The sequence below is a fragment of the Callorhinus ursinus genome, unplaced genomic scaffold (genome assembly GCF_003265705.2).
Source record: "Callorhinus ursinus isolate GAN/ISIS: 27379988/994484 unplaced genomic scaffold, GSC_fseal_2.0 scaffold24, whole genome shotgun sequence".
Classification (NCBI taxonomy): Eukaryota; Metazoa; Chordata; class Mammalia; order Carnivora; family Otariidae; genus Callorhinus; species Callorhinus ursinus.
The window spans coordinates 3,212,508-3,239,122 of NW_027397086.1; the positions used below are offsets into that span (position 1 = coordinate 3,212,508).

The following is a 26,615-nucleotide window of genomic DNA, read 5'->3' on the forward strand; positions in this document are numbered from 1 at the left end:
CTGGGGGTGGGGGCAGCCAGGACCCGCCAGAGCCTGCTTGGGCGCCCACTGCATGTTCACTGGCTGCCTGGCACAGGCTCAGCCCAGACACCCGCTGAGCCAGCCCCAGCCCCAGACACCATGGCCCGAGGGAAGGGGACCTGATGGGGAGACAAACAGGCACGTGGAGAAGGAGAAAACACGTGGCAGGAAAAGACACGCCTCACACAGGTGACAGGTGCAAAACAGAGGCTTTAATCCAACCAGCAATGAAGGCGCATGGGGCTGGGGGTGGGGCGCAAGGGGGGCAAGGGCAAGAGGAGCCAGGAAGGTGGTGGTCTGGACCCTGGGAGGGAGGCCAGCATGAGGCCTCTCCTGGGAAAACGATTTCTGTGACTCTAGCGGTTCCTGTCCCGGCCTCTGCCCAGGCCATCGGCCCAGATGTGAGGGTCAAGCCCCTGAATTGTGCTTCTTGGGAGCTCCCCCTTCCCAAAGGAGATGTGGATCCAGACAGAGGATGGGGGTAGTGGAGAAGGGCAGGCCTGGGCTTGGGCCAGGGAGAGCCTGCAAGAGGCTGGCCCAAGAGCAGTCCTAGAAGAAAACTCAGGGCCTGGCATGCCAGCAAGCCCTCACCCAGCCCGGCCCCTGCCAATCTGCAGAGCCAAAGCCTGGGCTTGGAAGGGCCATGGCTGCCTCATCCTGGAGAGCCAGTAGGTGAGTTCAGGGAGAGGGGAGGATGGGGGGGGGAGCTTCTGAGTGCTCCAGCGGCCCCTGACCCACTGCCCTGAAGGGCAGGGAAACAGGGCCAAAGGGCCCTGGAGAAGCAAGCAGCAGGGAGGAGGGAGCAGAACCTAAGATTCCGGAGGAATCCAGGTTCCCCACAACCACAGCGGGCCCCAGCCCCTCCCTGTGTCTCTGCCACGCCCTCCCAGCCTGAGAAACTTTAGAAAGGCAGGCCTCACCCATCAGCCAGTGAGCAACACCCAGTGCCTACCCAAAGGGCAGCTTCCAGAGACCACCCTTGTAGAGGGCGACAGGAGTGGCTACGGCCAGAAAACCCAGCAGAGCCAAAGGTCAAAGAACAGAGAAGCCAGGATGAGGCGCTGGACACAGGTGCCGCAGGCCCAGGGGGCAGCCGTGAGAAGAAGCTGGGAGGGTCACGGGCCAGAACACCCAATGCTTCTTGGTCCCCGACTCCCCCCCGAGGCTGGCCACCAGCCTCATCCTCCAGTCTTCAGAACCCCAGACACCCACCCAAACATGGCTTAGGAAACTGACCCACCCCACGGGGAGCAACTGCCCCAACCCCTAAAAAGGCAACAGGACCTAGGAAAGGAAAGCAATGGAAACCGCAACCCCCTCCCCTGCCAGTGGTGCAGACCAGCCCAGGTGGCGCGCTGGACGGGGCAGGAGAGAAAGGAGAGGAAGGCCAAGCGTGGGGCTGGGGCCCGAGCGCACCCTCCCGCCATGGGAAGACGGGCCCCCCTGTGGTCACTTCTCCCCTCACTTTGGGTCCTTCCGCCTTAGGCCCTGGGCCTCCCTCCACCCCATGCTCACCACCCACCCCAGCAGACAGCCTCTCAGCAAACAGAAAGAACAGAGGGAGGGGTCAGGGAGTGACCGGAGCTGGGGCGGGGGAGGGCAGGCACAGAACTGCGGCCTGGGCGGCCCTGGCTGCTCAGGCCCTAGCACGAGGTGACCGGATGGATGGGCAGCAAGCTCCCGAACTTGAAGTGCTGGATCACGGGAAACTTCTCCAAGCACTGTGAAGGGGAGAGGGGAGAAGAGAGGTGAGGACGGCGCCGCACCCCTGCCAGAGGCCCACTCGGCCTCTCAGGCCTCCAAGCGACCCCTGGACAACTCTGGAGCCTCGGACAGGCACGGATCCCAGGAAGTGTCTCCCCAGGGCCCAGGAAGGGGGCCATCTCAGGGGGAGCTCCCGGGGCCTCCCGGGAAAGGGAAGACTTCCTACCTGTTTCTGACCACCTCCTCCCAGCTAAAGACCTCCCCCCCCCAACTCCATGACAATCAGACCCACCAAATAATGAGTGAGGGAGAGAGAGAAAGGGAGGGAAAGAGAAGGCAGCCCAACCTCACGGCGGGGGGGGGGGGGGGGGGGGGGGGAGATGGGGGAGGGCAGGGAGTTGGGGACCAGAGATGAAAAGAACCCTCCAGACCAGAGGGGAGCGCCCAAGCCCAGGCCCCCCGTCCTGGAGAAGAAGTATGAGGACATTTGGATACAAGCTTGGGAAAAGGGTCCAAGACCCATTTTTCTGCAATTTTCAGTTCCCTGAACTGAAAAGGGCGTGCTGGCGAGCACTTCACGGTGAGACAGTAAGAACCAGGTAATGTCCCTCGACCCCCAGGGCAATTCCCAGCAGCCCTGCGCATGGGGCAGACACAAGAACACTGAACAGGGGTATGGCCCTACTCCCTGAACCCAGCCCAGCCGGGACCTCAGCCCAGAGCTCTGGTGGAGATGGGGAGATTGGCAGGGCCTACCACAGAAGCGGGCCTGGCCCACAGGCTGCCGGGCCCCAGGCCACACACCTCGACCCTCTGACCCAGGCACTGCTCAGCACCATACAGGACCAGGAAAGGGAGGGGGGCCCCAGCTCCCGGCCTCCCCACCCCAATCCTGCTGTGCCCAACTCAGGCCCTGGTCACTGGCTAGCTCTCTCGGGCAGCAGCTCCGCCCCGAGCAAGGGAGGCTCCGCCTTCTCTCATACCTTTGACCACAGAAAACCACCAGGATGGCTGGGTCGGAACATGACTTACAGCTTCAGATAGGGCGATTCCTGCTCTGTGACTGTGGCCTCAACCTCCTCCTAAGCTTCGGGGCACAAAGGTGTGCCCCGACGGGCCCAGGTCCCCTCATCTCAACAACCAGGTGCAGAAATGAGGAGGTCTTGACCAGCTGTAGGTCAAGTGGGGGACAGTCAAGGCCTGAAGGGGGCTCAGGAGGTGAGCAGGAAAAGAAAAATCTTTCTGTGTGATGGAAGAAGGATGAAGAGCTAAGCTCCGAGAGGGAGCAGAGCTCCAGGCCACAGCCAGGCTGCTGGGCCGACAGCAGAGAAAGTGGGGAGCAGGCCGGGGTGGGGTTCCTCAGGGGGAGGAGGCGCAGAAGCAGCCCCAGCAGAGGCAAAGGCAGCTGCCGTTGTGCTTATGTCATCAAGGAAGTGGTGGGAGTTTGTAAAAGGGCCCCCCCCCAGGGCCCTGGAATTCCACAAAGGGTCAAAGGTCAACCTGCTTCTAGCTCTCATTCAAAGGAAGCTGCAAAGGCCAGAGGCTTAGCAGGAGGGGGCAGGGGTGGTTCTCCGCACTCTGCCTTCAGGGACCCAGAACAAGTTTCCCCAGGGCCACGGGACAGGAGAGGGGCTGGGCCAAAGGCAAGAGGCTACCTGGGGCAAAGGAAGCCTGAGGCTTCAGGACAACAGCGGGAGGGAGCCCCTGGTCAGGCCTTCTCCCAGCTAGCAGTGCCCGGGGGGGGGGGGGGGGCTGGGGGGGCAGAGCAGCATCTTCAGCTCCGCCGGCCCCGCACAGACACTTCAGCGGGAGGCCCGGATCTGCAGGCCCTTCCAGGTGCTGGTGTTTCAAGGGGCAGAAGGGATTCTCCAGGCCCTGACAAGGCCCTTGGGAAATGAGCACCAGCAGTGACAGCCCTCGGGAAAGACAGGGCCCACCACCCACAAGGGCACCGAACACGTTTGCTTCCTCACTTCAGAAAGGCAGGGGCAGAGATGCACACGGTGGGTCCCAAATCCCGAGGCCACCTGATGCCAGGCCTGGTCAGGCCTCTGTGGCAGCTCAGGGGACCAACTCCCCTCCCAGAGCCCACTCTGCCTGGTGGCCCTGGCCTTGCTCGGACTTCAAGACTGGTGGGCCTCGCGGGTCTTCCCCATGGACTGAGAACTGACCTGAAAACACAAGTCCTTTTCCTTGGACCTCTGGGAAGGGAGCAGGCGATCCCACGGGCTCTCGGGGACCAAAAAACCAAGGGGTACCTGCTAGCAACGTCACCGAGATGCGGTGTTCCTAAATCCCCAGTCAGGGGGCTCCAGCGCTATCCTACAAAGAAGTCTGGCCGCCACCCAGCACCTGGCAAGGCTGCCGGCTCGTGCTGCACCTGCGAGCATCCAGAGCTGGAGTCTCCCCCGTTTGGGGGAAGGGTACTTTGTGATCCCCTGGTGTTCCCTCGGTCTGGGCCTGAGCTGCGGTGGCTGTCCTCCCGCACCCACAGAAATCCCACAACGGTTACAACTGTTCTATTCTGTTTCTGCGGCTGCACCACCATTTGGAATCTTAGCTTGCTCCTCCCTCATCCTGTCGGGCTGGAGCTCCTCCTCTGCAAGGGGCAGGTAGGGGAAGGGAGCAGGGGCTCCTGCTCTGCCCGAAGGGCCACTCCCGCACCCCCCAAGATAAGTTTAGAGTCATGCAGGAAGGACAGCACTTCAGACCCCAAAGCAGGAAAGGCACCAGAGTCCTGCCTGTGGCGCCCGGGAGCAGGGGTGGGAGGCTGGAGGGGCCAGGCACTCCTCACACACTGCACACAGCCCCCAGCAGTGGGGACGGGTTCCCCACCGGCACCCACTGTGGGACTGGCAGGGGGTGGGTGTCAGGAACAACAGGACACCCCGCGGGCAGTGACCCGGGTGCTCTCCAGGCAGGGGACAGCTGGACTGGAGGGCCCAGTGGGCTAGCCCGGAAGGAGTCTGCGCAGCCCCAGCAAACGCTCCTCTCAGATTAGAGAGGTATGTGGGTTGGAACCTAAACACAGGATGTGAAGTCCAGAGGAAGGGGACCGGAGGGGGAGGGGGCGGAAGGGAGAGACGGGGCCAGGCCCCGGTCAGTTCCAGCGCCATTAACCCCTTCAGGGCCATGCAGAGAAACAGGGCCAACTGGACCACCAGACCACATCCAAGCCTCTAGTACCCTCTCCTCCCTGCACCCCTGCCTCCATCGACAGGATCTGAGTACACTCTGAGGGTAATGAAGCAGACCCAGGGAACCGACCTCCCTCCCTCCGTGGGAGAGGGCTGGCCAAGGGTCAAGAGATGGGCACCCACGGGACAACGTCGAAGTCCACCAGCCTGAGGGCAGAAAGAGGGGACTTTGGGGACTCGTTACTCTCGGTGAGGGACTTCACATCTAGGCCCTTCCGTGGCCACGGTCACGCAGCTCTCGCACTGGCGTGCACAGATGTGAAAGGAGCTAGCGGAAGGGACAGGAGGGAAAGGAAATCTCTGCTCCCTACTTGCAAGAAAAAAAAGCCACCCCCTCGGCGGGAAAAGGGCGCCGGAGAGGAAAGAGGGCAGAGGGCACCCTCAGGAGCTGGGCAGCCAACCCCCAGCAGGGGGAGCTCAGGGAAACCGCCTCCTCGCCGCGCCTCTCCCATCTGAGAGCAGGGAGACCGCCTGAAGTGCTTGCCAGAGGTATCTGCTCCCAGAGACCTCCCACCTGCCCAGGGACCGGACCCACCAAAGACTGAGAAGAACCAATCTGGATGGTGCCTGCAAAGCACATCCACTTCTGCGTCCCCATGGGAGACACAGCTGTGAGGGGCCTCTGGCCGTGCGACAGAGCCCTGAGCTGCAGGGCCTTGACTCATCAGTCACAGGGCAGAGCCGGGCCTCCGCCTAGTGATTCTTTGCCTGCCTATCCCACAGACAGAGACTCCGAGGCCTGCAGGGTCAGAGGGGCTGGCCCAAGATTCGGAGCCAAGCAGCAGAGGGGGTGGGTCAGCAGCCCCAGGACCAGCCCTTCTCACCTCGGCCTTGTACATACGGATCAGACCCTGGTTCACTTTGGACCAGGAGGGCACAGCGCTGATGTTCCACAGCTGGTTGGAGTGCTCTGCAAAGGGGCCTGTCTTCATCTGGAAAAGAGAATCCACAGCTGGAGAGGCAGGCTACCTGGGAGCTCATCCCCCGGATCCCCATAGCAAGGTCACGCATATGTGCGTGCACACAAGCATGCACGCACACACGCACATACAAACATGCGCACGCGCACGCTCACGCACAAACATGCACACGCACGTACAAACATGCACGCGCGCTAAAGCACATACGTGCACGCGTATATATGCACGGACAGACACGCACACACATGCATGTATGCTTCAGGACTTGGCTGCATCATCTGGGGGGGAGGGTACACACACGCGCACACACGCACACACACACACACACGCACACACATAAGTACCACAGACGGTCTCTCTTGGTCTGCAAGACCCACTGGGAAAATATAACCTCCAGAGTCACCCCCTTTCTTCCCCAGCCAGAAAAAGGGGGCCCGATTCCCACCGCCACCACATTCAGCAGCCTCAGAAAAATAAAATCTCAACCCAAGCACCGGCTGGGACTCCCAGCAATTCCTACCCCTCAGCCACCGAGAGCGCCACACCAGCGCCAGGGACCTGCTCCCATTCAGATAAACAGCAGCAGCAGGCCCCCCAGCCCTCCCCGGCCCCACACACAGGGTGGGCTCTACTGCCAGGTGCTCGGGCTGTACCTGCCACAGGCAGAGCCAGAGCCAGAAGAGCGGGTTTGGGGGAAGGGCAAGGTGGGGAAGACCAAATCCAGGCATCCAAATGCCCTCTGTGTGGCAGGCAAAAGGGAGGGAGGAAAAGAGGGGGCAGATGTGAACCGTGAGCCGGGGGCACCTGCAGCAGATTCGGGAGGAAGGTCTGTTTAGAAAGCCCACCCCACTAGGCCGGGAGGTAAAGAAGGGACGGCACTGACAGCAGCAAAGGACAGGCTGGAGCAAGGACAGCTCCATTCCTGTCCCTCCTCTTGCCAAGAGTTTGACACTCCAGGAAGGAAAGAGACTCTGCAGCAAGCCCAGTGACGTTCCCATGACATGAGAAACCACAGCACTGAGACAGGGAGGCTTGTGTGCCTGCGTGCACCCCTCCGCACAAGGCCAGCACATCTGTGGCTAGCAGGCACTTCAACCCCCCTCAACACTGCCCCCCAAGCTTATAAACAGTACTGGTGCTGGCTGGGAGAATGGGGTTCAGCACCCTGAGCCCCAGGCTTCAGAAGAAAGAGTCTGAAAAGCAAAGAGGCTAAGCTGGCAAGGAAACAGAGACTTGGACCCTGAGTGGGTGGAAGGTTCCAGAAGAGGCTGTGAGAGGAGGCGCGGAGGGGGAGAGCTGTTCCAGGGACAAAGGATGGGCCTAAAGCTCCCTCTCCATGTTGGGCATAAGGACAGGGGCCCAGGAACTCATAATACCCCATCGTTTGGCTGTGGACTCCCCCGGGTGACCCACTCCCACACGCCTCTCATTTCTCCAATAAGGGCCTTGTACCAAACTGCAAGATTTAAGTCCAAAAAGCTGCCATTTACTACTGTCACCTCCCTCCCCTGGCTAAAGTTCCCCAAAAGCCTGTCTCAACCCCCACGTTCAGTAGCAAGGACAACAGATTCCTTCCTCTAGCAGCGAGGCCACAGCCTGAGGTGGCAGATGGAGACAGGACCTACCCTGGTGGCCGCAGGGCTTTTCCTGGGTTAGTGCCTACACCCACAGTCTTTCCCCACCTCTATTTCTAAGGCTCCCTCCTCCAGGATGGCTGCAGGTACCCAAAGCCTACGGGGCCTGGCCTTCAAGGAGCTTTGTTCCATCCATCCTACTCAAGCAGGCTCCACCCCCAACTACCAGCCCTCCCTCTCGCCCCACCCCTTCCCCCAAAGCTCTCTGGCCCTTGGGGACCAGCGCCAGGCTCCAGTCCTCTCCTGCACACTTCCAGGCCCGGAGAAGTTCAGGGATCACTGGAGATGTGTAATCAGTTTCACTCTGGACAAGGCCCAGTGAACAAACCACCCCAGAGGCACCCTGCTGGCTTGGTCCCACAGCATAGCTCCAGAAGCCTGCTCAGCAAGGGCCCTGAGGCCTGAGCCAGATGACGCTGGGAAACCAGAGGCTCTGCCTCGTGGGCCAGCCTCACCCATTAGGGGCACGGGAGGGGACCCCAACAGGCCTCTCTGGCCTGCTGGCAGAGCCCCAGTGGCCCTGCCCCTCCCCACGGAAAGGCCAAAGATGCTCTTTTCTCTGGAGGAGCTGCCCCCCCAACTCCACCCCGCCCCCAGGCCTTCAGTGTCCCCAGGTCTCCCTAAGTCCTTCAGAAGGAGACTTTGCAACTCTGGGAAAGGAAAACAGACGAGGGGGGAAAAAAGGAATCGGGAGCGAGAAGACCAAAAAAAAAAAAAAAAAAAAAAAAAAAAAATTAGCTCATTCTAGCCACAAAGGGAGAAGAGAAAGAGCGAGAACGAGCAAGCAAGCTGCAGTCCCGCAGTGACCCCAGGGGAATCGTGTGAGTCAGAGCAGCCATATTGAGCAGGAAATTACTCACAGACGCTGCGTTCCTGCCTCTCCACTCCCAGGAGAATCGGCCTTTTGTAAATGGTTCCTCTGTCAGTAACTGAGGGGGGATGGGGGGAGGCTCTGCACAGCGCCTTCCTGTCAGCTCCTTCCCTTCCAGCTGAAATCTGATCCCTCCCTTCCCAAAACTCCAAATTTAGAAGCCAGATTGAAACTGAAATTCTTTTCCTGCCTGCCCTGGGCTCTTAAAGGCGCCAGGGCTGCATTTCCTGAGACAGCAGAAGCCCTGCAAGGTGGGGTCCCTCATCCAGGATGCCCAGGGCTACCAGGGCAGGTCCTGGGAGACGGGGAGGAGACGCCCAGTTCCACTTCCAACTTCTTGTTGTTTTGTTTTTTCCTCCTAGTCGCACCAGCCGTCCTGAAGCCCCGGTCTCCAGGGGCAACACCGCCCCCCTTCCAGCCCGAAGCCCACGGAACTCTGCACAGACCCCCAGGTCCCCTGTGTCCCAGTGGCAGGCCTTCAGTCTCCCTTGGTCAGGGTGAGCCAGGCCAGGTCACTCATGACGAACTAGGGGCGGTGAAACACTGGTGCAGGGTGGAAGGGGGCTGGGGTGGGCGTAGCGAGCACCCGCAGTGCCAGTCAGGTCTCAGCTTGGCCAGGTGGGTGAAAGGGAGCCCTCAGCCCTGCTAGCATTCAGTGTTTACCACCATGCCCAAGCACCTAGACCCAAAGTGGAAACCAGGCCTCGCAGAGAGGGTGCAGAACAAGCAAAAACTCTAGGCTCTGCCTCTCTGCCTCTCCCCCGATTAAGTTACTAAAACCTTCTCGAAGTTCAATGTGCCCTTAGCGCCATCTAGTGTCCACTGCAGGATTTCCTCCAGCAGAGGAACTGGGTCCCAAACTTTAGACAGCTTTTGGGTTTTTAGACCAGCATAACCAACCAAAGAAATAAAAATACAAAACTTTAACCTGGAATCAATTCCCATCTTCCCCGAGGCCCGGCCTGGCCTTCTTCCTTGTTAGTCACTGACGGGGACACAGGGGCTTGGCCAGCCACCAGAGGGGGCCACAACGGCTGAGCCTTTTAACCCCCACGTGAGCAAAGCAATGGCTCAGCCTAGAATGTGTACCCCTTCTCCCCACCCTGCTCCTCCCGCTCCTCCCAGGGTCTCCCAGGGCTCCCCAGACCCTCGCATTCCCCTCTGGAAAGGGAAGCACATGACTGGCTCTTGAGGCAGTGAGCCAGGCTGCCCCAAGTCCTTCTGACCTTGGGCCTGCTACACTGCTGAAGGCAGCAAATCTGAGGCTGAAGCAGTGGCCGCCCAGCCATCAGTCCCGGCTCCATTTGCTGACTTGGAAAAACGTGTCATTCCCCTCTGGCCTCTGGAGTTTGGCAGAGGTCTGAGCCGAATGCTGACCATGAGCAGCCTGGGGCAATGGCTGCTTAACCAGGCTTCTCTGTTCAGGGGCCTCAGAACTGGGGCCAAGAGAGCAGCCCCGGTGGGGAGGGGACCACGGCCATGGCAGGAGCATCACTGGGCCCAGACGTGCATATGGGCATTGGAAAGAGAATGGTGGCAAGACCCTCTCCAGACAGCAGAACAGGGTACCCTTTGAAAGTTTGGGGGAAGGGGGAGAGGTATGCAGCAGGGAGGATGAAAGGTCCTGACAGCTCCTGAGAGACAGGCCCTTGAGCAGTGAGTCCCCAGTTCCGTGCGAAGTCACCTGGCAAGTGCATTTAATATAGGTTCCTGGCTCTTGTCCCCCAGGATTCTTGATTCAGAAAGCTGGCACTGGGCACAGGAACGTGGATTTTAACAAGCTCCCTGGGTGACCTTGAGGAAGTGGGAGACCCGGCCTTAGTGGGCAACAGCACCCAGTTAATAAACATCCCCTGCCAGGTGGGCTGGGGGCCCAGGCCTGTTTGGTTCACCTCCAGCACTTCAGCTGGCCCATGTCCTCAGGCACTGACAGAGATGTGTCCCCTCAGCAGAAATCTATCCCTGCTGTCCGCATGAGTCTCTCGGCCTCCTGCAATGGTGTCATCCCACACAGCCACATGCATGTGCTGGACAGGCCTCATGGGCCCCACACACCCGTCTCAGACCTGCTGCATCGGTCACCAAGTGCACTAGTGACGGAGTCTCAGTCCCTCAAGCTCGAGGCCCACGGAGTTCAGGAGTCACCCCAGACCAGTGATTTGGGGGAAATCCTGGACAGTCAGAAGGGGGCTTAACCTTTCATAGGCCTGGTGGGCCTTCCTTGTCAATAACCCACCTCTGAGGGCCAGCCCTGCCGTCCTCAGGCAAGAGTGCTGGCTCTTCCGTCCCACTCCGAAGCCACCAGCCCCAGTTCATCCCGGCCTGGAGGCCGCATGGGCTCCTCCCTCACCCCCTTCCCCTCACCTCAGTGATAAACAGGATACACTCCAGGAACATGTAGTCTTTGTGGTTCTCATTCACAGCCTTCTCATCGACAAAGTGCCTGGGCTCCAAATAAGGGTGGTCTGGGAACAGCAAAGAGCCCCAGCGTTCAGAACCAGACATTCACACCCACCAAGCACCTCAGCCCAGGGCGGTCTACACCCACCCTGGGGCCACAGTCCCGCCCACGTGCCCTCAACACTTGACCTTGCGGGAGAAATCAGTGAGGGGTATGTGTATGTGCGCACGCACAGCTGTGCATGTATGTGTTCTAGTGGAATGAGCAGTGGCTCTGCCTTTTTCTAGCCGTGTGACCTTGAACCAGTGACTTCAGCCCTCTGAGGCTCAGCTTCCTCATCTGTACAGTGGGGCTATGAGGAGCACCTCCCTTATACTGCCTGATGGTTGGGACCACAGGAAAACCCCAGGCACGGCACCCACACAGGTTAAGCATTCGTCAATGGTGGCTAGTCTCAGGCAGGCAAAGACCCTTCCCAGGGTCACTGAGAAGGTTCTGGGAACCTTAATCTACCTAAAATGCTTAGAGCAGTGCCTGGCACAGAGCAAATACGCAAATGCTTATGAGTATTATTTTGCAGGCGGTTAATCCTACCCTGAAGCAAAAGTCACCACCCGATCCTCACCCAGCGGAGACCCCAGGGAGCTGCCCCAGCCTGGAAAGCAGGGGCCAAGTCGGGGGAGCCAGCAGAGAGGGCCCACAGGAAGCGGCTCACTGCCCCACGCTGGGTGGCTGCTCCCTGATGGGCCCCCTTGCACACAGCTCGATGATAACGGAGGATGATGCCGGTCACCAAGTCAAAAGAGCCCCTCATTTTCAACATAAAACCCGCAGCTGCTGCCAGGAGCTGGGGCGCATTTCACACCAGTCCATTATGCGCCAGGCGAGCGCCCCTGCTCCAGTCCGTGTCACTTTCTATTATCTCGGCACACTCTGCCTCCGCCTCCCCCGGCCTGCCGCGCTGGCTGGCAGCACAAGGTCGACAGCAAACAGCCTCCGTCAATAGCCAGTCTAATGCCTGCTTTATAAGCTGTCACTGTCTGCCCTGAGCAGCAGAAGTGAGGCGGGAAAGGAGGAGGGCGGACAGAGCACACACCCCTGGGGGGGGGGGCGGGCAGAGGGGTAGGCACCCCTTCAGTACCTATCAGCTGCGAGCTACCCCAGATGAAGGGCAGAAACTGAAAGTCGTCCAGGCCCCACACTCCCTGGCTGCCGGCTGGCTCCATCCTGTATGTCTTCTGGAGTTTCCGCATAACCTCCAGGTACCTGCGCAGGAGGTGGGGGAAGAGAGAGGCAGCAGAAAGCAGAGAGACAGTCTCAACCCTTCTGCCACTGGGAGCTCACGGAGGCCAGAAATAACTACCTAAGAGTGTAACTGGTCTCTATTTTCAATGAAAACCTACATGCGTAAGTTATGCATCAGCTGGTACTCTCAAAATAATGTCGCTTTATTTTTTTCTCCCACGCTCAGCCTTCTTTTGGCCCAGGAAAGGGGGGTTTAGCGCCAGCAACTCCTGACAATGTGAGACCCTGGGCAGGAGCCCCAGGCTCTCTAACTCTGGGCTGCCCATCAGAAAGCTGGTGGGGGACAGAGCAGGTCATCTCCTGGGGCCTTCCGGCTCCCACCTTCCCTGTTCTCAGGGGCTGCGTCAGCATCACCACAGTGGGGCCCGGAAAGAGAACGGGTGCTGTCAGAAGCCTCTGGTGGCTGCACCACACCTGTACGGCTGGGCAGGTGGTTCGGGGGGGGTGGGGTGAGGTGGGGAGCGGGTCAGAGCCCGACTGCAGGGGTTCAGCTGGCTGTGTGAATTCAGGGATCAGAAGACAGCTGATTTCTCTGGGCCTCCGTTTCTTCATCTATAAAATGGAAATGACTGGGGTGCCTGGGTGGCTCAGTTGTTAGGCGTCTGCCTTCGGCTCAGCCCATGACCCCAGGGTCCTGGGATCGAGCCCCGCATCGGGCTCCCTGCTCGGCGGGGAGCCTGCTTCTCCCTCTCCCACTCCCCCTGCTTGTGTTCCCTCTCTCGCTGTGTCTCTCTCTGTCAAATGAATAAATGAAATCTTAAAAAAAAAAAAAAAAATGGAAATGACGGTCACTGCTGCCTAGAGCTGCTGGGGGAATCTAGGGAGGGAGCTGCGCGTGGAGAGCTCAGGACGCAGCTCGACACGGCAAACACACGGAAGCATTAGCAGTCGGCACGTGACTTTCCTTCGCTTGTCCTTACTTGGATCTGAACCTGTCAGAAGGCTTCTGGGATGCCCCGTCCACAGCCAGAGCTCGATCAGGACAGGCCAGAAGAAGCAACAGCCAGTCAGGAGCGCCTGCCAGCATCCTGCCCCAGTCTGACAGGGAGAGGAGACCCCTGCTGCTCTTCTTCTCACTCACCGATCAAACACCTTGAAGACGATGGCTATTTGGTCGTCTACCCGAAGCACCCCGATCTTGCAGAGGCAGCAGAGGAAAGCAGCAAAGGCTGCTTCATGTCCTAGGGGAGAAAACAGCCGAGGTCGACGGTCTTCCAGAAAAAGTAGTGGTACTGTTCTTGGTCTCACCAGAGTCCAAATCACTGAGAACTGCCCCTCTACAGAGGGGGGTCAACATGGAGATAATGGGGCCTCTGCCCCTTCCAGAAAGACCCAGGACCTTTTGAGAACTACCACTACTATAATTCTAAAAGGTGGACTTCTTAAACAGACATTTGCATTGTGTTTTGTAGGTTTAACTCACTTGTCAGTTCCACGCTATCTATTGAGCACCTGCTACAATGGCAGCCACTTTCCGTGTCAGGCACTAGGGAGACCACATCCATGCCTTTGCGTGATAGTTTATGATCTACCAGGATGACAGACATTAAACGGACAATCACTTCTATAATTCCAGCTCTGAAGGAGAAGGACAGGGTGATAACTGGAGGATATCACAGGGGGCTCAAGAAGATTTCCCTAAGGAAGTAATATTTAATCTGAAAGATGAGTAAGAGTTGGTAAGGCACTGGGCGTGAGGGAAGCAAGAAGAGCAATCTAGCCAGAAGAAACAGCATGTGCAAAGGTCCTGAGGTGAGAAAAACTGGGGTATGTTTGAAGAACACTAGGAAGGCCAGTATGGCTAAAGCAGAGAGAGCAAGGGAGAAAGAGTAACGAGATGAGGCTGGCGACCAGACAGGCCTTACCTGCTACGTAAGAAGCTCAGACTCAGTACCCTAAGAGCAACGGGAGCCACTGAAGGCTTCCAAGCGGGGAACAACACATGGTCACATTACAGGGTCAAAAGGCAGCCCTTTCCATGGGGTCCCTGGCTGGCTCAGTCAGTGGAGCATGTGACTCCTGATCTCGGGGTTGTGAGTTCAAGCCCCACAGTGGGTGCCAAGATTGCTTCAAAATAAAATCTAAAAAAAAAGGCACTCCCTTCCTTTCCCAGTCATGTCAAACAGGAATGGTCAGCACTACCGACACCACTGATCAGACTCCAACTGAATACCATGGGTCACAGTATTGTAAAAAAATGTATTTGGACCGAGGCAGGGAAAGAATATTTCAGCGACTTCCTGGCCCAGCTCTGTAGAATGAAGGTGCCTCCAGGGCCTGGGAAGCTCGTGAGCTGTTCCTCTCACCTGCACTGTTTCTGATCTCCACCAGCCAGAGTCCCAGCCACCATCACTCAGGGGCTCTTGCACACTTCACAGCAGAAGAAAAACCCACCCCTGGCTGACCTGGCCAGTCTCCCCTTCAGGGTCCCTCCCGGTCAGTCTCAGTCAAAACCCCACCCCGGGGAAGTCTCAAAACACTTGATAAACCTGCTCCCCAGCAACAGGGGGAACAGAAGACAACGCCTCCCCAGGACCCAGGTTCAAGGGAAGGGGGCCCTTCTCCAGGCCTGCCAACGTGGCCTGTGCTTGTCTCGAGGAACCTGAGCCCCAGGCGAGGGGAAGGCCTAAGAGAGCAGCCGCTCTTGCACTTGTCGCTTCAGGACAGGTCAGACAGGTGAGCCTACTACAGCAGGGTCCTCCCTCGCCCCCCCCCCCCCCCCCCACAGAGATAACACTTCCCCTCTGAGGTGCCTGCATGTGCCCTCTCCCAGAGAACTCAGCAGCACACAGACACTGGGCTAGAAGAGGGCGTGCCACAATGCTGCCGGGCGCTACCGAGCTCTTTCATTTCTCAAGGCTCTGGTGAAGGGTCGCCTTGAGATATAGTAAGTGCTCAATAAATTATTTGCTGATGGTGCTAAGCTCACAGACCCTGTCTTTACAAAGAACAGAAATCGGTGCTGCACAGAGACACCATGCACATGGCATCAGCTCCCCCTGGTGGACCAAGGCAGAGCCGCGGGAGCAGCACCAGGCCTCCCCGCACCCGGGGGAGGGGGGGCGGGCACTGCACCCCAGCTGGCCCCAAAAGGCTGCTTGCTCAGATGGCCCCGAGACAATCTGGAGCAAAGAGGAAGCAGCCCAAGAAGAGACTGCAGTGAAGCCAAGTAAACACCGGGAGTGGCAGGTACCTGTGCCATAGTCGATGCGTGTGGAGTTCCCCACTGACTCCTTTAGGTAAACAGCCACCTCAGGCACGGCAGCTGCCAGATGGGTGGGGACCACTGTGGCCACCAAGTTTTCTGCTTCCTGATAACACAAGAGACACAAAGTGGTGGCAGCAGATTAGGCAGCATCCTGGTGGCAGGCACCCGGGAGCAGCATTTGGCTGGGGCCCGGTTGGCCATGCCAGGCCGGCCTGGCTCCCTGCTCTGACTGGAAAGCTGAGGAGGGAGACACTGACCCTTATGCCACAGAGTCACTACCCCGGGGTGGCTTTTCGTCTGCTGGCCCTTCCTCCAGGGGACAAGGGTCTGGGACAAGATGGGAGGGAACTGCAAAGAAGCCATTCAACTCCCCCATCTGGTAACTCGCTGACATCCCTACAGACACCATCTTTCTTCACATTCCCGGGATAACAAGAATGTGTGCCGTATATCCACCCAAACACGCATACAAGAACGTTCATAGCAGCGTTATTCGTGGTAGCCAAAATGTGGGAACGAGCCGCCACCGAAACGTCCACCGATCACAGACCGTGGTGCAGTTAGGTGCTGGAACACGACACCGCAAGGCAAACGCTCTGCTGCTCAGCACAACATGGGGGACTCTCAGAGACAGAACACTGAGCAAAAGAAGTCAGACGTTTATAAGAAGTTCAAAAACAGGTAACACTGATCTATGGGATGGAAATCAGAAGAGTTTGCGGGGTGGGGATATCAACTCGAAAGGGGCACCAGGGCCCTGCCGGAGTGCTGGAAAGTTTTAGAGCTTGATACAGGTGGGGGTGCAAGGGCCAAACATGCTGAGATCCAGCCATCCACACAGCTGCGAGTTATTCACTTTCCTTTAAGTTTTAACTCAATAAAAATCTTTAGAAAAGACTCCGTACCCTCTTAAAGGCCAGAGGCAGCCCTAGGCTGCTCTGAGGCAGGGACAGCATTCTGCTGGGTCCCTGGGGCTCCCCCCTGCTCCAGGAGGAAACACTGGGCCAGAGAAATGAGGACCTAAGTCTCTCTAGGTGCAGTCTATAGACACCTGGCAGGAAAATCTCCTGGAGACCTGAGGAAACTCTGGATTCCTGGGCCCCACCCTAGACCTCCAGACTGCTTTTCTATGGACAGGGCCCATGAGCCTGCATTTTTATTTGTTGCTTGCTTTGAACAGCTATCACTGCTATAGGACTCAAAACTAAAGACATTAAAAAGATAAAAATACACTGAATTCTACTCCAGAAACCAATATTGCACTGAATATTAACTACCTAAAATTTAAATAAAAATTAATAATTTAAAAAATCAAGAAAAAGAAGCACAACACTAAATTCTTTGGGATTTGCCAAGAAAATAGAAAAGTAAAAAAGTAAATAAATACACACATTACAAACGGGACGCACTGAGAAGTTTCTGTCCCCTTTCCCACTCTCCCCTGCCCTCAGAGAAGTCACAGCTTTATTAGCCTCTTGTACATCCTTCCAGTGACGCTTCCTTATGCAAACTGAGCAGCACAAACATATCTTTTCATTTTTCCCCTCTTTCCTACCAAAAAGTAGCTCGCCATGTGTCAGACCCCAGGTTCCTCTTTAACGGAACAATAAACCCCAGACCACCTTCCCCCAAGCTCCTAGTGGGCTCCTAGTCTTTCTCATGGCTGCGCAGCACTCCAGGTTAGACCTACTAGTCTATCTGACTGGTCCCCTGCACGTGGACACTTGCGACATTTGAATCTGTTGCTAATGCAAACAATGACCTAATTAACAGCCCCATGCAGGGGACTGGGCATCCATAGTGGCGATTCAGAAAAGATGGTGGGGGCAGAGGGTAAATGCATTTGTACTTTTGGTAAATGGAATCGCCGCTTTAACAAACTCCCCAGTGATTCTGAGATGCCTGAAAGCTCCTGCACCCCCTGGCCCAGCCCCCAAGCACGTCGTGTGGCAGCCTCACCTCGTCAAGTTTGGCATACCAGGTCCTGTAGGCCTTGTTCCCAAATCGAGAGGGCTGGTCCACCGGAGGGGTCTCATCAATCCACCTGTCCAGCGTGTTGAGAAGGGTGACCAGTTTCTCAATGGCCTGTAGTAAGCAAAATAGAGGGGCCAAGCACAATGACTAGTGGCCCCCATCTAGAGCCACAGGGAGAAGTCCCAACTGCTGCTGGACAATGACCCGTAGGCGTGGCATTAGTGGTTAAGTGCTGGGGAGATCATACACTCCTACAGGATCAAGTTTTTAAATCCAACTGTCTGGGGGCACCCGGGTGGCTCAGTGGGCTAAGCGTCTGCCTTCAACTCGGGTCATGATCTCAGGGTCCTAGGATGGAACCCCGTTTCGGGCTCCCTGCTCAGCGGGGAGTCTGCTGGTCCCTCTCCCTCTGCCCCTCCCCACATTCACGCTCCCTCGCTCTCTCACAAATAAGTAAATAAAATCTTTAAAACACGGGCCCCAGGGCACACATTATTTTGTCGCCTGCTCAATTTCCTCATGAGCCTCATTCCACATCAACATGTAAACATAATTTTACGACAGCCTTTACTAAGTTAATAGCATCTCATTGTGCCAACATACTATAATATTTTACCGAATCCCTGCCTGTTAAACGTTTGGGTTATTCCCAATTGTTCCTTCCCACAAACAATCTGGGCAGCCCCCGTCTGCAGAACTGCTGGGTCAGAGGTCCAAACCTGTGTAATGCTTTGCAGGGCCACAGCCTCAGGGAGTCTATCTCCCTACACCTTTCCCACAGCAGGCAGGAACCAAGGAGTGGGATCGGTGCCACAGGCTGGGGCAGCGTTAGCACACAGCATGTTACGCAATGAGGAAATAGGTGAGGCTGATGATCCAAAACACAGGTCTGGAAGGGCAGCTAGAAAAGGACTCCTGGGTGTAGCTTGTAAAAAAAAAAAAAAAAAAAAAAAAAACAGGCCAGGGGCGCATGGGTGGCTCAGTCGTTAAGGGTCTGCCTTCGGCTCAGGTCATGATCCCAGGGTCCTGGGATCGAGCCCCGCCCCCCCCAAACCCGCATCGGGCCAGGGAGCCCGCTTCTCCCTCTCCCACTTCCCCTGCTGGTGTTCCCTCTCTCTCTGTCAAATAAATAAATAAAATCTTAAAAAGAAAAAAAAATAGGCCAAAACGAAAGGCTAGCGGAAGGCACAAGGCAGAGAGAGGGTGTTCAGAGGCAGGCAGCCCTGGGAGAGAAGACCTTGCCATGAAGCAGGTTTTGCCTGTGTCTACTGGGCACAAACAGCACAAAGAGAGACCTCCAAGAGCCCCTGACACTGGGTCGGACCTAGCAGGGTGGTGCCCACATGAAAAGTTGTGAGGAGGAAGGCAAGGCTCAGTCAAATCCACTGCTGCATTGCGCAGGCTCCGCACAGCAGCGGTCCAAGAGCTGTGCGGGGAAGGAAGTGAACTTGAGCTAATGGAATACCTGTCAGCCAGTGCCCACCCCCACATAGCTCCAGGAGGCACAAATCACACTGCAGGCCATGTAAACTGCGCCTTGTGCAACGTGACAATGGCCTCAATGTTGCCATCCCTCACCTCCCCTTTCTCTATGCTTGGGGTGCAAGAGCGAGCAAAAGTTACCTGTAAGAGGGGAAATCTCCCTGTACACCTGGCTGAGGCAGAGGGCCCGGGTGACATAAAGCTGCCCAGCTGAAATGTGAGACAAAGTGCTGCCAGAGGCCAGCTTTGTGAAGAAAGAGGTTACCAGGAACTGATAAGGACAGAGCAAACCTGATCCCATGCAGCAACTGGGACTCAGGAGTGATGAGGCAATAATCCCAGGCCCAGAAAGCACCAGCCAGGCCCAACTCCCTGACGATCTCAGTCTTGGGCAAAGCACTGAAGGGGATAAAGAAGGTGTGGGGAGGCCACAGTAAGCCAGGCCCCAGCTGCCAGCTCAGCTGGAGTAATGAATAATTAAAAGGCTCCGGGCTCCTCTTTCTGGAGAGGGTTTTTAGAATGCAGGGGCTGCCTCTATTGTCTGACTGGCAGGGGCAGAGGGGTTTGAGGGGGGGCTCCCCCGCTGTGGGCTGAACCCTCAGGAAGCACAAATTATAATTTGAACTACCCTCCAGCTTCCTAAACCAGTGCTTCCTTTTGGATTTCATGGACCAGTAAAATTTTCTCCAAACCACTACTTGCCAGCGTTTTCTTTGTCTTTGCCCCCAACTTAAATAGCAAACAGAACAACAGCAAAAAAATAAGCCTCTTATCTACCCACGTTTTGTAAAACCCCAAAATCTGAATCCCCAAGCATTAAGACAGATATAATCTCAAACTGCAGGAGGGCGCCTGGGTGGCTCAGTTGGTTAAGCGACTGCCTTCGGCTCAGGTCACGATCCTGGAGTCCCAGGATCCAGTCCCGCATCGGGCTCCCTGCTCGGCAGGGAGTCTGCTTCTCCCTTCTGACCCTCTTCCCTCTGGTGCTCTCTATCTCTCATTCTCTCTCTCTCAAATAAATAAAATACTAAAAACAAAAACAACAAAAACTGCAGGAGAGCCTTCTAAACATGGGTCTAGACAGTCTCACCACATTGCCCTTGCTTGTTCCCTTCGCGGCTGGTCTGGAAGCTTCCCCCTAGGGCGGCTCTGTCTGCCCTCTGCCCAGCTGCCATCCCTGTAGGAGGAGGCAGGAGTGAGAGGAAGCAGGAGCCCCAAGCAGCTGTGCTGGGGCCTCCCCCCATCTGTGGGCTGAGATCACACGCTGTGAGCCCTGCCTTCTGCTGCCCTGCCAGCCACTGGCAGAAGCTGGGAGACCTCTGGAGTCCAAACTAGTCACCTCTGCCCACCAAGTGATCACCCTGGCACTGGAATGAAACCCAGCTCAGGAAGCGCCCCCAACTGAAGCAATCACACCGCTACTGGAGGTCAGAACTGAAAAACAGCTCATGATAACAGCTAATAACGATAAAGACATCCAGTATGCTCCAGGCACTGTCCTAACAAGCCTACATGTAGGATCCCACTGACTCCTCCCCCAGGGGCCATGAGTCAGTCCGCCGGCTCTGTTACTCCACAGATGAGGAGATAGAGGGTCAGAGGGGACGAAACCACTCAGCTTGGAAGGGAGAGGTTATCCAAACCCAGTCAGCCTGACTCCAGAACCCAAGCACTTAACCACGCTGCAATCCTGCCACGAGAACAGCTCCTGAGCTAGGACAACACCCGGCCAGCGTGGAGTCTACCATCAAAGCGTGAGAGGAAGTTACGGGACCTCAGGATCTGCTGGGGTGATTAGAACACCCCCCAGTAATTAGCCTTCCCCCGCCACACTCCCTGCCCACTGAGGACAGCCGAGCCTCCCTCACCACAGGCTCAAGGACAAGCCCTCTCTCTCCCAACCCACAAACTCAATGGTGGGCCAGGCCCCAAGAGTAGGAGGTCTATCCCCAGCACAGGTCCGGCTCCCCTCCGGTGACAGAACAAGACCTCTGCCACTCCACAGCCAGTTGGGGCCCAGGAAGAGGCAGCTCTCCTGAGGCAGGGTGTGGACAGACCAGGTTACGACTGGGCCAGGCCTTATCCAACAGGGTGGGATAAGGCACTGAGAGGCAGCTCAGGCCCTGGTGTCTGAGATAAGAGTCTCAGGGTGACTGTGAGCCAACTGGGAGAGGAACCCAAGAGGCCACTGGAGGCCTGGGACCCAGCCCTTGGAGATGGCATCCAGCAACAGCAAATAGCCGGCAAGGCCACACCTCCCCGCAGCTCTTGTCCTTTCTCCACCAACAACCTATCTCCAGAAGAGCAGCCAAAGAGCGTCCATCCTGCAGTGCATGCCCTCAACTCAGCATCCCCACTTCCAGGAATGATTCCTCAGGAAAGAGCGCCCACAGATCTATATGTAACGATGTTCAGAGCAGCCACATTTAGGGACACAACCTCAAAGTCCACAGTTAGGGCTGTTTAAATAAAGGAGGGCCGGCTCAATGAGGCTACCATTTACATAGTGGAGGGGCAGCAGGAGAGGAGGAGCTCAGAGGGCAGGTCTGGGTGACATTCCCCAAACCGTTCCCGGGGCCGCCCCAGGGAGCTGGGTAGGAGGGGAAAGACAAGGAGAGGTCAGCTTTTTGTTAATACACTTCTATTAGTGAACCCTTCAGTGAAGCACACTTACTTCATTTATAATCTTTTTTCGTTTAAAAAGGTACATAAAAACACCAGTTAGCAAAAATGCAGGCTATAAAACAGCATAGTTACCTTGATCCCGATTTTATAAATATACATCTACTGACAAATTGGGGGAAAAAAAAAAAAAAAAGATTAGAAATACAAACACCAAGAAGGGCCCGGGGTGGCTCAGTCGGTTCAGTGTCTGACTCTTGGTTTCAGCTCAGGTCATGATCTCAGGGTCCTGAGATGGAGCCCCACCAGGATCCAGCTGCCGGGTCAGCTCTGTGCTCAACGTGGATTCTGCTTGTCGCTCTCCCTCCCCCCACTCATGCGCGTGCTCCTTCCCTCTCTCTCTCAAATAATAAATATTTTTTAAAAAGGAAAAGAAATACAAACACCAAAATGTCAACTGCACATGTGCTTAGGCGATCTTATTTCCTGCACTGGCCTGTTGTGGGCCGTGAGCACAGGTGACTCTCTGGAGCTGTTCTGGGAGCAGCCCTGCTGCAGCAGCCTCCCCTGCCTGTGCCTACCTCAGAGACTTTGTACTCGAAGGTCAGCTTCTTCCCCTTCACACCTTCGTTGAGCGTGAGGATGAATCCGATGTAGTCAGCGTACGCCTACCAAGCGAAGTGGGGAGTGGAGACGGAGAGAGGGGTGTCAGACCCCTGACCCTCCACACCCCAGCCAGCCCCCAGCTCCACCCAGTTCCCAAAGAGCTCCTAGCTGTCCCTGGACCCCGGCCTGCCAGCAGTAGAACAATAACACCAAATACTCCACCCTACTCTCTACCCTAAACAGCTGGTGAGCCAATGACCACAATGACACCTGGACCTTCAGGCAGAGTTTATTGTGTGCTCACTACTCCTGACAATAGCTTCTTTACACAACCCCACAAGGTAAACACTGTCACTATCCCCATCGTATAGATGAGGAAACCAAGGCCTCAGGAGAGGTGACCTGCCCAAGGTCTCCTAAGACCAAGATCTCATTAGATGAGGAGCTAGGACCCCACAAGTCCTCCAACTCCACTATACCACCAGGAGTTCAAGGAATACCAGCAAGGGTTCCTCCACTGTCAGTCTTCCAGATGTTTCCCCCACCAGACAGGCCAGGCCGTGAGCCTGCAGTGCAGACCCCCTGCTCCCAGGAGAAGAAACTGTTTTCTGCCCATGGCCAGGTCTCCCAGCACACCCATCCCTGGCTTCCAACTGGGCACTCTCTTCCCTGTTGAGTTGCAGGTTACAGCCAGCACAGGGGTAAGAAAGCACTAAGGTGTAGGCCCCGGGAGCAGGTGACTTCTGTCTGGTGTCGTTGCCTCTTCATCTCTGTGGCCTCTTATTCTCTTCCTTCCTCCTTCTCCAAAATGCCAGCAGCAGCCACAGCAAGCCCTGAGAACTGACCATTCCGTATCTAGAAGGGAGCATCCCTGTGCCAGGCCCTTCCCACAGCCCGTGGGACGGCCACAGATGGAAACGAGGGGTCATGGGGCAGGTCCCAGCCCTCATCCTGCCTGCAAAGCCACAGTCGTTCCTGCAAACTATACCGCGATGCAAAGACAGGAAGCAGCAAGAGGCAGCGTCACCCTCCACGGTCCCGGCTCCCACTTGGGCCTGCGTCTCTGGCTGCCTAAAGCTCAGGTCATTCTTACAAACAAGACTGTGGGCAAAGTCTCCACCAACGCCACCATCCTCATCCCTGTAACAGGAACGACCGTGCCCGCAGCTCAGTACAGCTCACAAATGCCTAGCACTGGGCCAGGTGCTTTTTGGACTTTGAGTCATCTAAGCCTCCCAACAACAACACTTTACGGTAGAAGAAATAGGCTTGGCCAGCTTAGGCGCGCTGCCTAAGTCACAGGGATAGGAAATGGCAAGCCTGGGCTTCAAGCTTTGACCTCTCTGATCCTAAGTCTACGCTCCCGGTTGCTGCACTCGGCAGCCTCGTGAAACTGTGTGGACCATGCCACAGAGTCACTTGTCGAGCCACGAACTTGAGTGGTGAGCTTCAGAGCAAGTGAAAGCCTTCTATCCAGTATCATTCGACACATACCCCATGAGAAAAAGTAACCAAAACTTCCCAAAAAGTGTTGGTGCCTAGAGCAGGATCAACAAACTGCCTACAAAGGGCCAGATAGTAACCATTTTAGGCTCTGCAGGCCATAAAGTCTGGCTCACAGATTCTCAACTCTGCCCAACTCCGCCAGTTAGTGCGAAAGCAGCCATGGACAATACATAAATGAGCCTTGCTGGGTTCCAATAAGACTTTATTTACAAAAACAGGCAGAGGCCCAGATTAGGTGAGCAGGCGGTGATTTGCCGACCTGTGGCCTAGAGCATAGTGGCTCAAGCCACGGCTATCCAGAGACAGAGGCCCCGGGCGCGAACCCCGAGTCTCGCCGCAACCACTTGCTAACCGCGCCGTCCGGCTAAACGTCCGGCTAAACGTCCGGCTAAACGTCCGGCTAAACGTCTTTATCTCCTGGCCTCACGTTTCTCACCCTCAAAAACGGAGGTGACCCCGGAGCCCACCTCCCAGGGTTTTTGTGAGGATTAAGTGAGCTAAAAAATACCTAGCACATCATAATCGCCCCATCCTCCTTGGAAAACACCCAGGGGGAAAGCAAGGAACCAAAGCCACGTTTGGATTCAGCCAAGCGGCAGGTCCAGGGCAGACTCGTGCTTCTCAACCCAGGCGATCTGGCTCCCAGACCACTTCTGACAAGGTCTGGAGACATTTTCGGTCGTAATACCTGGGGGAGGGGTGCTGCTGGCATCCAGCAGGTAGAGGCCAGGGAAGGTCCTAAACATCGTACAATGCACAGGACAGCCCCCTACAATAAAGAATTATCCACCGCAAAACGTCACCAGTGCTGAGGTTTAGAAACGCTGAGGTAGAACAACCAAGATGACAAAGGGACTCAAACGTGTCCTTTGAGCAGCTGAAGGGACTAAGGTGTTTATCCTGGTGAAGATTCAGGGGGAGAACATAACTCAGAAAAGACATGATAACCATCTGCAAATATTTCGAAGGCAGGCTTATTTATGAAAGAGGAGCCAGAGAGGCTTGCATGGCCCAAGAAGAGCCACGGCCATTACAGGATGTGGGCTTAGTGTCAGCACAGCGGACTCCCTAAGGAGAACCTGCCTTTCTGCACAAGTGACCCCCCCCCCAACCTCAACTGAGCAGACCAGGTGTGGACACCTGGCTGGAGCTGGGACCAAGGCTTTCCCTGGGGATTTGGCTTTCTTTTTCTTAGTCCCAATCTTTCCACAGCCTCTGCCAGAAGCCCAGGAGGTAGAAGCTGTTATTTCCTGCCCACCATTGGACTGAGCAGCACAGAAAGCTGGTCTGCACTTCCCCTTGCTCTAGGTCCCAGTTCCTAGGTATTTTTAGGCCCAGCCACCTCCCTGGCCTAGGTTTCCATGACATAGATAACCTCCTCTCTCTTAGACACAATGACTCCAAGACCAGCTATAACTTCTCCCCCAGAGAGAGGGGGACAGCCAGCTCCCGGCTCCCCTGTCAGCTCTCTCCTTAGCTTCTAACAGCTCTAGTTCCAAGAACAAGGAAGGTCAGGAGCTCACTGTCTTTGAAAAAGCCGAAGTTCTTCACCCCAGCTCTGGCCCTACAGTGCAGACACCACTGGTACCTGAGAACGCTTCCATTTGCCCATGTCTGGAACTGTGTGGATCTCCTTTTTTGGAATGATGAAGTTCTGAGTGGCTGGAGGGATATCCTCCGAAGAATCTTGACAAAGAAAGTGAAGAAGCAAATACATAAATAGAATCTTCCCCTCAACCCAACTTTCTCCCTCTCTCTCGCTCTCTCTCTCTCTCTCTCTCTCTCTCTCTCACACACACACACACACACACACACACACACACGTTTAAACCAAGACTCCAACCCCCAGTCCCTAGGGTAAACCAGACACGTACTCCCAGGACAATCAAGCCAAATCCACTGACCGCCTGCCTTTCCACCCTCAGCCCAGAGCCCCGCCGTACTGGGAATGCCCTCAACAACTGACGCGTTCAGCTGCTCCGCGGTGCCCTCACCCCCCGCTCCCTCACCACAGAATGGTTAAAAAATAAAACGAAGTTGACCTTTTAGACAAAAGCAGGCAATTCAAAGAAGGAGGAGAAAAATTACAAACGACCACCCATAAACATTTGAAAAAAATTGCCAACCTCTGAATAAGCACAGAAATGTAAATTAGATGAGATGGCTTTTCCAGATCAGGGTGGCAGATTAAAACCATCTGGCATCGACTGGGAATGGGGAAGCGGGAACTCTCCTGCACTGCTGGTGGGAGTCTTGGTAGAATCTGCTGAGGAGGCAACTCAGCACTGACTTTTGAAGTAAAAACAACACAGACCCATGGAGCCAACATTTCTACTTGTAGGCATCAACCCTTCAGGGGCTCACAGAAATACACCAAGGTGTATATAAAGGCACTTACTGCACGGAAAAAAGGTAGAAACAGCGCATATATCAATTGACAAGGCAATAGGTAAATAATAATATGCCCATATAATGGAAATCTTCATAGTTTTTTTTTTTAAAGATTTTGTTTGTTTAGTTGAGGGAGAGAGAATGAGAGAGAGAGAGAGCACAAGAGGGAAGAGGGTCAGAGGGAGAAGCAGACTCCCCGCCGAGCAGGGAGCCCGATGCGGAACTCGATCCCGGGACTCCAGGATCATGACCGGAGCCGAAGGCAGTCGCTTAACCAACTGAGACACCCAGGCACCCATCTTCATAGTTCTTTAAAAGAATAAAACCTAAATTACTGACATAGGAAAAGCCTAGATATTAATAAGTGAAAAAAGAAGGGGCGCCTGGGTGGCTCATTCAGTTGAGCACCCAACTCTTGATTTCAGCTCAGGTCATGATCTCATGACCTCAGGGTCATGAGATGGACCCCCGCATCGGGCTCCATGCTGGACATGGAGCCTGCCTAAGATTCTCTCTCTCCCTCTCCTTCTCTCCTCCCCCCCTCCACATTCGCGAGCCTAAGCACGCACGCGCACTCTCTCTTTCGTTAAAAAAAAAAAAAAAAAAAAAAACTACCAAACATTATTTTATAATCAGGAAAAAAAAAACTTTTAAATGGAGTTTCTATATTTGCAGAACTTGGGGAAAGGAAAACACAGGGTAGTTCCACATGCTGACCTAGAAGCAAACTTCACACCAAAGTGGACCGCTTAGTATGAGTGGCCTCTCTAGCC

The 26,615-nt window shown here is 55.8% G+C and overlaps 1 protein-coding gene and 1 long non-coding RNA gene across 3 annotated transcripts in view; both read right to left on the reverse strand.

The window, feature by feature from the left end:
* Nucleotides 1-211: 211 nt before the first annotated feature.
* The window catches only part of PTPA (protein phosphatase 2 phosphatase activator), a 30,155-nt gene continuing 3,751 nt past the window's right edge, over nucleotides 212-26,615 (reverse strand). For both annotated transcript variants that reach the window (XM_073905631.1, XM_025888672.2), the window contains exons 2-10: nucleotides 25,040-25,137; nucleotides 21,921-22,007; nucleotides 17,221-17,346; nucleotides 15,247-15,364; nucleotides 13,135-13,234; nucleotides 11,890-12,014; nucleotides 10,712-10,812; nucleotides 5,747-5,854; nucleotides 212-1,742 (exon numbers count right to left, since the gene is read on the reverse strand). In XM_073905631.1, the coding sequence (XP_073761732.1) occupies nucleotides 1,665-1,742; nucleotides 5,747-5,854; nucleotides 10,712-10,812; nucleotides 11,890-12,014; nucleotides 13,135-13,234; nucleotides 15,247-15,364; nucleotides 17,221-17,346; nucleotides 21,921-22,007; nucleotides 25,040-25,137 (941 nt within the window). In that variant the 3' untranslated portion in view covers nucleotides 212-1,664. The remainder of the gene's footprint in view (nucleotides 1,743-5,746; nucleotides 5,855-10,711; nucleotides 10,813-11,889; nucleotides 12,015-13,134; nucleotides 13,235-15,246; nucleotides 15,365-17,220; nucleotides 17,347-21,920; nucleotides 22,008-25,039; nucleotides 25,138-26,615) is intronic.
* On the reverse strand, nucleotides 17,381-21,339 carry LOC141374950 (uncharacterized). The gene is made up of 3 exons (XR_012382172.1): nucleotides 19,808-21,339; nucleotides 18,859-19,116; nucleotides 17,381-18,160 (listed from the first exon to the last, which is right to left on the reverse strand). It is a non-coding gene; the product is annotated as an uncharacterized lncRNA (long non-coding RNA).